Source organism: Grammomys surdaster, unplaced genomic scaffold (genome assembly GCF_004785775.1).
Source record: "Grammomys surdaster isolate TR1022 unplaced genomic scaffold, NIH_TR_1.0 363, whole genome shotgun sequence".
NCBI lineage: Eukaryota > Metazoa > Chordata > Mammalia > Rodentia > Muridae > Grammomys > Grammomys surdaster.
This window is the reverse complement of record NW_021604782.1, coordinates 9,259,244-9,270,254: the sequence shown is the minus strand read 5'-3', so window position 1 is coordinate 9,270,254 and position 11,011 is coordinate 9,259,244. Positions and strand designations below refer to the sequence as shown.

The window sequence follows — 11,011 nt, the reverse complement described above, 5'->3', positions numbered from 1 at the left end:
ACCATTGTGTCCTTTCTTGTATCGTGTGTGTGTGTGTGTGTGTGTGTGTGTGTGTACAGATGCACATTTTTGCATATGTGTGGGTGAACATGTAGATGTGTGCACACGCACATGGTGGGAGCTCCAGGTCGATGTCAGGAATCATCCTCGGGCACCCAGCACCCTGCTACCTTATTCATTGAAGCAGGGTCTCTCATCAAAGCTCCTGGGTCTGACTAGTCTTGCTAACCAGCTTGCTCGGGGATTCTGTGCCCTGGATTTAGAAGTTAGAACCACTTTGGGGCCACCCCACTCTTCTGGCAGTTCTGTGGATTCTGGGCAGACAAGCTGCAGTCTTCGTGCCTCTGCAAGCAAGCACCGTAACCACCATGCCATCTCTTCATTCCCTGGATCACTGGTGAATGTGCAGTTAGTTCATTGCCAGCCTTCAGCTCACTGCAGTACAGCAATCACCATCACCCATCCATCTCTGCACAAACCTCCAACCCGGCGCCTGTGTACACTAATTCCTTATTCCCTTGCCAAGTACGACTCTACGCTGTCTCCATGTTTACAGGACTTACTGAGTGGACACACATACAGCAGTGTCTTCTGGGACTGGCCTCTTTAATTTAGTGTAACATCTTTAGGTTTATGTGGCCTATCTCAGATTTTTTCCCCTCCTTTTTAAAGGCTGATAATATTCCATGGTATGTATGAACCATATACTCTTACTCACTCAGTTCTAATGAACCTATGTTTGCTTCTTCTTTTCTGGTCATCATGAATAGTACTGCTATAGACACGGGTCTACAGATACCTTCATTGTCACTAAATGTCTTAGTTGCCTAAATAAGCATTACAATGAACTTTATGTTTTATAACCTGTGATGACTAGTAATTCTAGAATTACCAGGGATTCCTTTTTGGCACCTACAAGGATTGACTAATTTTTCTCTGGTGTCTTTGGATTTGGAAGGCTCTCTTGAGCATGTATACCTGTTCTGGGTCCTTTAAGATCCATTTCAGATAGGTAGGCTTTAAGTGCTGTGTATGCATTGTGTGCGTTCAAGGCTTGCTTGTGTGTGGGCATGTGTGGGCTGAAGATCATTCTCCACAAGACTTCGGTTTTGTTTTGCTCTGTTTTGTTTTTTTGGACTTTAGTCTCTCTCTTAGCTTAGAGCTTACAGTGAGCCCTCAGGCTCCCCCTGCTTCTGACACCCAGCTTTGGGTTACAGGCATGTGCTTCCCAGTACACTTTTTGGCAAGTGTACTGGGGATCCAAATTCATGTAGGACATAAGGCTTGTGCAGCCAGCATTTTGCCAATGAAGCCAGCTTCCCAACCTTTGGTACGTCACCTAACCACCTGGATGTCTTGGTGAGTAAATCAAACTAGAAAAGGTTTTTTAATTTTTTTAAAATTTGAAATAAAAATGGAGATTAGTGTCCCATGCCATTCTGAGCAAGATCTTGTCTTAAAAAAAAAATTAAAGTGACATTTTAATGGTGCAAAAATTATTCTTTGTAAGCCAGGAAACTGGCATTTGTGTCTAGGGAAGTGTCTAGGGAAGTCACTGACTGCAGGGAACAATGTAGATGGCAACAAAATAAATCCTTTTGCATTGGTAAGAAGTGTACTTTCCATCCTCCAGTGGCTCTTATACAGTGATACTGAGTTAAAATTTAATACATGACGAAGACTGCACACTGCATTCATGTATACACAGTATAACTTGTGTGTGTGCAGTTTTTTTGTTTTTATAAGGTTCATTACTTTATTTTTCTCACCCCGGTCGCTGCCGTTGTGGAGGACTTGTGCAGCAAAGCTAGTCTATCTCACACAGTCCCCAGAACGTGTTCACCGACCGCTTGTTTTCCTGTTTAAAAGCACAGTTGCCTACTTAATTGTGAGCATCTGAGAGAAAGCAAGAACCCCAAACTGCTACTTCCTTCCGTACTCTGTAATCCAACACAGAACCCCACTGTGTCCAGATGTGTGGGAGTTTTCCCACATACACAGTCAGAAGAAAAACTCGGAGGAAAATTAAATCGAACAGTTACGTTGAACCAAGGACAGTGAGTTGGGCAGCCCTCGGTGATACTTCAATGGTTGGACAATATTTATAAACAGGAAAAGGAAATCGAGGAACAGAAAATGCATGTGACTGTAGAAAAAGGAAGCAGGGTACAGAAAAAGGAAGTGAGGTGCGGAGACAGCTGGATTGCTAGGAGCTTGGCACTTGCCTGATGCGACCGTGTCTTGAGTAGTTGCCACACACAACTGACTGAAGCTTGGCTCTGGTGACTGGCAGAGACTCAATGACTTGAGGCAAATGCCTCAGTTTTTCAGTTTGTTTACATAGTGAATTAGCTGAAGTTTTGTCAGTGGGGCTGGCTGGCTCAACACGTCTAACGCCATGGAACTCTACCGGATAAAGATGGGTGCCGTAGAATTCAGTTCAACCTGACAGGCTACCCCACCACACCCCACTTTAGACAAGCATTGCCAAATTCTAGGTTGTGACCTCTGCTTACGACTGTGAGTCGGTGTCTTATGTTTCATTCTGGGGTCCAACCATTTGCTAGGCTGGTTCACAATATTCAGAAGAACATTTTACTTATGTTTATCATGAGGGATGGCGTAAAGAATACAGCAAACAGCCAGATGAATTACATAAGGCAAGGAAGGCATGAGGCTAGAGACATAGCCTCCGTCCGTCCAGCTTCTCTCCCAGCTTACTAGTCCACCATAAATTCATCTTTCTTTTTGTGGCTTTATTGTGGATAATAAAAGCTATTTTATTAGGAAATAGGAGCCCTGTTGTGGGAAGGTGGGACAAACCCCAATACCAGGTCTGCCACAGAGTAGTTCTGTCATTTCACCAGGATTTGGGAGGAGGGGCTAGGGTGCTTTCAGGGCTGAGTAACCCATCTTGAAGTCATTAAAGTTAAGTTCATGAAGTCATTCAATCAAGGTTCCTTCTAAATTCCCTTTTAGGAAATGTGGGTGCTCTGGCTGCACCCTCTTTGATGAATATTTCTTTCATTTTTTCTCCATTAATTTATTTATGTATGACCTTTACATTCTGACCTGATCACAATCCCCTTCCTCTCAGTCCCTAGTTGACTCTGTTGGTCTTCCTGTGGAGTCCCTGTCCCCTCCAGGTTCCTCAATCCCTCCTATAACTCTTCTACAAGACTCCTCAACCTCCATCTAATGTGGGTCTTGGTATCTGTTTCTGTAGCTGCTGCATGGAGCCTCTCAGAGGACAGTTACGCTTGGCTCCTGTCTGCAAGCATAATAGCGTATCATTTATAGTGTCAAGGATTGGCTCGCCCGTGGGATGTGTTGGCCAGTCATTGGTTGGCCAATCCCTCAGTCTCTGCTCCGTCTTTGTCCCTGCACATCTTGTAGGCAGGAAACATTTTGGGTAGAAGGTTTTGTGGATGAGTTGTTGTTCTAATCCTTCCACTGGGGATCCTGCCTGGCTACAAGAAGTGGCTACTCCAGATCCGTATGCCGTACTGCTAGGAGTCTCAGCTAAAGTCACCCTCATAGACTCCCCGAAGCCTCCCCCCTCCCAGGTCTCTGTCATGTCCTAGAGATCCCCCCACTCCCCCCCTCCATTCATTCTCCTGGCCCTTTCTCCCACTCTTCCTATTCCTAATCCCCCCGCCCGGCCCCGAACATTTTTCATAAGCCAAGTATTTTCGCAGCAGCCATTTTACTCCTCCATTTAAAAGTGGTTCACTATTCTCTTTTGATTCTGTTGGGTTTGTTTTTCTCTTTTGATTCTTGAAACAATACTGATGAAATACTCTTTCATGTTGTGACACAACGCGCGGATGCCAGTGCCGGAGGTCACATGTAGAGGCTAGAGGAAACCTTCAGCCACTTTCTACATTATTGCTTTGAGAGAGGTTCTCTCAGTGAACATGAAGCCTACTGTTTGGGTTAGATTGTTTGTGTGTTTCTGCCTCTCAGTGCTGGGTTAGCAGCATGTGTAGCCATGCCTGCCTCTTTTACTTACTCCTGGAGAGTCTACCCCATAATCACACAGAAAATGTTCCTACTCACTGGACTATCTCCCTAGCCCCACCCTGAGTCCTATTTTAAATATCTGAGACATTCTCTCAAGTAGCCCAGGCTGGCCTTCAGCTTGATTTATAGTTTGAACTCCTGATCCTCCTGTCTCTACTTCTGGGGTGCTGGGATTACGGCTTGTACAACTATCCTCAATTTTATGCCCATGGCCTCACGCACTCTAGATAAACACACTACACCCCCAACCCCTGGTTACTTTTGATCTTTATAATTAGTGGTCCTGGGTGAGCCGGCAACACAAAGTTGCTTGAAGCAGTGGAAGGCAGCAATGCCTCGAAGATGACGCAGCAGCTAGAGCGTTCCAGAGCATGATAGCAGCAGGATAGAGAGAAAGGCAATGGAGTTACAGACTTCTGTAAAGAGCTGAAGACAAAAATCTGGGTGCCTAAGGGACTAGAAGTGTTCCAAGGAGTTGTTAAACTTCTATGGCCACTGGGCTGTAATAGCTCTTGCAGGGAGCTGATTGTCCAAAACCCAGAGCCCTTACTGGAGTTGCAGTCTCAGTAGGAACTGCCTGCGGCTCCCTCATACTGCTGTTGGAAGTAGAGGGTTACAACAGTTGCAAAATGTAGGGGTCTGCTGGTGGTTAAAGTCCAGGGCAATAAGCCTCCAGCCTGAATGCCTAGTCATGTCTCTGGCTTCTAAAGCATGAAGCAATAGGCCCCTAGTTATTACAGTTTGAAGCTGTGAGCCTCTAAGTCCTTTCATCCAGCCCACAGGCTCTCCAGACCCACGGCCTTGGAGGCGCCAAAGTCAGAAAAGCCTCTCTGCTTGTCTCACAGTGTTTGTTTGTTTTTTTGACACAGGATCTCCCTGGCTATCCTGGAACTTGCTATGTAAACCAAGGTGCTTGGAATTCACATCCTCCTGCTTCTGCCTCCTGGCTGCTGGGATTAGAGGCACGCACAGCCATGTGTGGTCTCTCAGGATTTCTTTCTATCCAGGTAAAGGTAAAGGACCCCAGACAGACAGCTGTGATTGATAATACTGTCATCAGGGTTATTTAAGTTAACCTATACTCTTATAAAGCCACAAATAAGCCTAGTCAATGAGACATTCATAAAAGTACTCTTTTGAGTTGAATAATCCACTAAAAATGGATTAGATAGCACCTACTCCCATGTGTCCTAAAAGACACCCAGTAATTTCCCTCCCCATTTCCAAGTTTTGGATATTTTTTTTTCTGGCATCACGTTTTTGTTTTCTTTTAGAGTATATATACACATTCATTTTGCAGAAGGGCATGAAGAGTGGAGGTGAAGGTTGTTTTTCAAAATGTCTTGAATGGTGGATTTGTGAAAAAAAAAAAACCGATCTGTGAGGGGTCATAGAGAGCTGGTTTTACCAAAGAGTTGCCTAAACACACAGAGACATTTTCACAGGGTCCATCTACTTCCCAAAGCAGGCTTCTCTCTTTGTTGGACAAAAATAATCTTCGAGAAAGTTTGTTTCAAGCGACTAGGAAGTTTATTTTTAACGGCTTCTTCCTAAGGCAGCCCAAGTTCAGCCTTATATGGGTGTATCTGCCTGTAGTTAGCGGTAGGGCTAGTTCACGGATGAGAAAGCAAATGAGGGTACCTGCCGAAGTGGGGCGTGTCCCCTGCACTTGGACGGCCCTCCCCCCACAACTGATCTTACTTCTTCAGCCTCCCTCAACCCCAATTCCTAACTCCCGCGTTAACTCTCTGCCCCCAGCCTCCCACCACAGTCCACCCAATGCATAGATCTAAGCAACACTCGCAGTTTCTCCTTAATCTAATATTGTCTGTCCCTGGACACTCAATTTCTGCTTCGCTCCAAACTTCAGAGGATCACGTGCGCCCCCCCCCCCGGATTCCCTCACGCCCTGATGCTGACCCTACTCTCAAGAGCAGAGTCCTTTAACTCTGCCTTATATTTCTCTAAAATTTTGTCCCCACCCTAAAACGGTCCCTCAGTTTCTAGAATACACCGTCTTCCTTCATCCACGTCTTTCTCACCACGTGTCTCTCCCTGTTCGATTCCTAACCTGCCAAGGAGGGTGTCGTCCAGCAAGCAGCTGGAACTTCTGTTTTGTCACCTGTTCCAGCATGTGCACCCTAAGTGGACTGACCCATGACTTGTCGCCCTCTCCTCTCTTTCCCTCCGTGTGGCGGCCACCACGTCCCAGCTCTCTGACCCCTTCAGCTAGAGACCCTTTCCTGTGGCTCTTGTAGTTCTCTGGTCTCCCCGGGGGTGGGGGGGGTGTCCCACAAGTCACACTTGCACCGCGGTGTCCACCCCCCCATCCCTCCAGCACAGTCAGCTTTCTCCCCGTGGCGCGGCTCGCGAGCAGCCGGTGCACGAGGCGCACCTAAGTCGGGGGATCCCGGACTGCGCTCCCCGCCGGGACCCGCGCACGCTGCCCAGCGCCGGAAGCCTCTGCGCCGCCCCTTCCCCGCGCCGCTGGCCTTATCTCGGCGCACAGGGGCCCCTGGGGAGTAGCGGGCGCCGGGAGGGAGCCGGCGGCATGGGCCGGGCGCCCCGGGGCACGCGCGGCTCGCCAAGCTGCGGGTTACAGCGGCTGCTACGGCTCGTACTCCTGCTCAGCCTGGCCCGCGGCGTCAACGGAGAACCGGGCATGGACGGTGAGTGCGGGGCAACGGGCGCGCGGGACGCTTCGCGCTCCGGGTCTGGAAGCACAGAGTCGGGGCGTGGAAGGATCATGGAGGCGGAGCGGCGAGGAGCACGCCAGGCTGCCCGCCCCGGGGAAGGTGGGGTGTGCAATGGAGGCGGCCCTGCTCCCATTCGCGCCCCCGGGGTGGGTGGGGGTGGGATGGAGACTGGACTCGGGTGGGGGCCTGGGAGACCGGCACACCGCGTGGAAAACATGGCAGGGAGAGCCACTGGTTCTACGCTTCCAGTCGCACTGGCTTTTGCAAGACAAATTCTTGACCTGTAGCCATTTTTTTTTTCTTTTCATATTTTTCTTCTACAGGAAGAACTAAATGTTAAGAATGTGAAGAAGTATAAGGAAGAGTTTATCCTTTAGTTCATTCATCCATTCGTTTACTAGTCTGTTTATCCATGCATCTGTGTATCCATCCATCCATCCATCCATCCATCCATCCATGGAAAGTCCTTTAATATCTTCCCTGGGAAGTTGGAACTTCCCACTGTTGGAGTTCTAGCGGTGCATAGTCCCAAAGAGATAGGCAAGCAAATAGTTTGTGTTCTAGACAAATAGGAAAAACAAACAAACAAACAAACAAACAAACCGCAACATTGAGCATGACGGGATTTACCTGACACGGAGGATTCAAACAGGAAAGTGAGGTGAAGTCTGCCCACAGAATAGCAGAATGGTGCCCTGGTCAGAAGAGGGAACAACCATATTTTACTGGGCAGCTGTTATGCATGAGTCAAGCTGAGCCTTGGGGACTGGTGATATTTGGATTTAGGAGAAGGGAGGAAAGGCGTCCCATCTCATAGAGGAGGGGGCTGACTGCTATTTAGAAATTCCTGTAAAAGTGAATCCAACTTGTGAGATAGGCAGGATTGCCCTGAATTCGAGGGCATCCTGAGCTACATTGTGAGTTCCAGAGTAGTCTAGTCTACAAAGTGAAACACTGAACAAACAAACAAAAGAAAACAAAAATACCCAACAGAGCAATGGATGAGTTTCAGACAGGGGATAGCATAGGAAAGCAGGACACAGAACACAGAAATGGCTAGAGATGGGTAACAGACTGGATTTTGCAAGAGGGAATCAGTCTCATCTTGATGGACAGAGCATGGTGTTTGGGTTTAACTGTTCCTTCCTGGTGAGACGCCACCAGAAGCCATTGTAGGATACCGAGGAGTGATGTCAAATAACATATATAAGGACTCCCAGTCTCTCACTGGCATTTCCTTAATAAAGCCAAGCATTGAGCTCCAGAGTGGTGGTGGTTCATGCCTTAACCCTAGAATTTGGGACTCTGAGGAGGGAGAATTGCTGTGAATTTGTAATCAGCCTGGACCACAGAGTGGAATGTCTCAAAAACAAACATATGCAAAACCAAACAGGCTCTAGAAGTGGAAAAGAAACGGGATGAGATGAGTGGACTTGGGGAGGATGCCTGTCCTCCCGAAGTCTCTTCTCCTGTTACTTTGTTGTTGTTTGGGATTTTTTCTGAGACAAGATTTCTCTGTGTAGCCCTGGCTGTCCTGGAACTTTCTCTGTAGACTAGGCTGACCTTGACCTAAGATATCTCCCCGACTCTGCCTCCTGAGTGCAGGGATTACTGGTTGCCTAGTGAATTTCTCTGTTACTTTGGGTATTTGATGTCTCAGCTTTCTAGAATGGTTCCTCTCCACCTCCATCATCTGGTACTCCAGTAGGCTTTCTTTCTTTCCTGTTGGGTCTCTGTCTTAGGGTTTCTATTGTTGTGATAAGACAGCACACCCAGAAACAATTTGGGGAGGAAACGGTTTATTTTAGCTTACAACTTCCAGGTCACAGTCCATCCTGAGAGAGAGGTCAAGGCAGGAACGTGGAAGTAGGCACATGGAGGCAGGAACTGAAGCAGAAGCTGTGGAGGGGTGCTGCTTACTGACTTGCTCTCCATGGCTTGTTCAGCCTGCTTTCTTGTACACTCAAGACTACCAGCCAGGGGAAGCACCGCCCACAGTGAGCTGGACCCTCCTACACTAATCTTCAATCAAGAAAATGCACCACAGGCTTGCCACAGGCCTATCTAGTGGTGACATTTTCTCACTTGAGGTTCCCTTTTCCAAAATGACTCTAACTTGTGTCAAGTAGACATAAAACTAGCCAGCACAGTCTCCTGTAACACTGTGAATAAAAAACCTGAAGAGAATTGAAAACGGTTTTAGTACCGGTGTGAAGACTCTAGCCTAGGAAAGTATCAAGTGTGGTCCATTAATTATTGGTCTAAGATGGCTGAACATAACTAGCAGTCGCACTGTCTGCACCTTCTTTCTTAATGTTTTTGGTGCTGTGGGTTGAACTCAGGCGCTTGTGTCTAAGTATGGACTTCACCCCTGAGCCGCATCTCCAGGCCACCTGCCAAGTGTGAGGTGTTTTGGGGAAATGTAGTTAGGGCTGGCTTGTTGAGCGCCTCTCCTTAAGGTAGACAGTTTCCTACAAACTTAGAGAGAATCCAGTTCTACAAAACCCTCCTTTCCCAAAGGTAGAAAATGTGGGGGTGAAATGATCCTCCTGCCCCAGCCTTAGGTGCTGAGAATTATAGGCATGTTCTACCATGCCCAGTTCAGGGATGAGGTCATGGGCAGAGTATTTTAGATGGACGATGGAAGGAAGACAGAAAGATGTAGCAGCCAGATGGCTAACACCCCTGGGCTAGTGTGGCGCTGAGGAAACCAGAGTTGGAGCTCACAGCATGCCGAGAAAAAGCCTGTGGACTCGGTGACTCTGGCTGGACACAGGATTACTCTGACAAGTTAGAAGGAAAAGCAGGGTGCTCTTCAGTTGGGCTGGTCAGGTCAGAGGATTCGGCGAGGAGTACGTCCCATCTACTCGCAAGTTAGACCAGCACTCATTATTCAGCAGGGAGAGGTGGAAATACAAGAATGGACATGATGTTTAATTGAGCCCTTGTAAAGCTGGGCCTCAGGTGGGAGAAGTTAATCCCAGGAAGGAAAGATCAAGAAACTGCCGTTTCCTCCTCCTCCAGTCATCTACCTCACGAGTGCTGGTCAGATTTCAGAACCATGCTAGCTGCCCTCAGTGCAGTCCACTTCTCTTTGATGCTGTGACACTTCTCTATTGCCCACTTGTATGTGTTGTGACTTTGTTATTATGAATGTCACATAGGAATAAACAGGAATCACCCAAATAGGAACAAGCAAACTCCTGGCTGTAGCAAAGGAGTAAGCCATCATCACCTGAATTTGCAGTGGGGTGATGCCAAAGCCGGCTTTGGGAGTGGGAGAGCCTTGGTGGGAGGGCTTTAGGGATGCCCAGCTTGGGGAAGCTGGTGTCTATTTACTAGCTATCTTGTGTGATTGTTTAGGGGCTTACTTGCCTTTCTCTGTGTGTATATGTTTGTGTTTTTTTCTCTCTGTGTGTTTGTGTGCGTGTTATCTATGTGTGTTGTGTGTATATGTGTGTGTTGTGTGTCTGTGTATGCACGTGGGGTGTATATGTGTATATGTGTATGCATGTGGTGTGTGTGGCTGTATGTGTTGTGTGTCTGTGTATATGTGTATGCATGTGAGTGTGTGTTGTGTGTTGTGTGTTTGTGTGTATGTGTATGCATGTGGTATGTGTGTGTGGTGTGGGTGTGTGTACTTTTTTCCTGAGACAGAATTTTTTAGTGTAGCCACAGTTGGATTCAAACCCCTAATTCTCCTGCCAAGTGCTAGGTTGCAGGTGTGTGCTGCATTCCTGTCCTCTCAGTCACCCCTGATTCCCTCAGTAGCCTGTGCTGAGTTGCATTTAATTGCTGGAAGACGTTTGGGAGAAATGAGCTGAAGCCTGAGTTTGAGGGAAGTGGGAAAGTTTAAACTGGGGAGCAGGAGGGTGTTGGTGGGTGGGTGGGGTGCCTGGCCCCGGGATTCATGAGGTTGGTAATGGGTGTGGAAAGGCCAAACCAGTCTGTCCTGTTCTCAACCTTTCTGTGGCTTTCCTCGTGAGTCTGGGAGTGGCCCTGGGACTTGTTGGCACAGGCCTGGCTGGGTTCAGGAAGGCCAGGAGAAGGACAGAACCAGGGGATCATAGTGGAGGAAGGATGGGCAGAGCTGGGGAAAGCCCAGTGTGTGAAGTGTCTCTGTTGTGTTTCCCTCTCGGTGTCTTCATGAGTGAGAGCAGGCAGCCTGGTAGACAAGAGGAAGGAGAGAAGCAGAGAGTGGTTTTAGAGGGAGGGAAAGTTGCTCCAGGCTAGGAGTGAGAGGAGACGTAATGAAGGACTTCCACTGTGCCTTGCCTTCCACCCCCTTGACC

The 11,011-nt window shown here is 47.9% G+C and overlaps 1 protein-coding gene across 1 annotated transcript in view; it reads left to right on the top strand.

Moving 5' to 3' along the window:
- The first annotated feature begins 6,574 nt into the window (after positions 1-6,574).
- Positions 6,575-11,011, top strand: part of Susd1 (sushi domain containing 1) — a 116,442-nt gene continuing 112,005 nt past the window's right edge. Inside the window, exon 1 of the mRNA XM_028780018.1 lies at positions 6,575-6,692. Coding sequence (XP_028635851.1) covers positions 6,575-6,692 — 118 coding nt within the window. The remainder of the gene's footprint in view (positions 6,693-11,011) is intronic.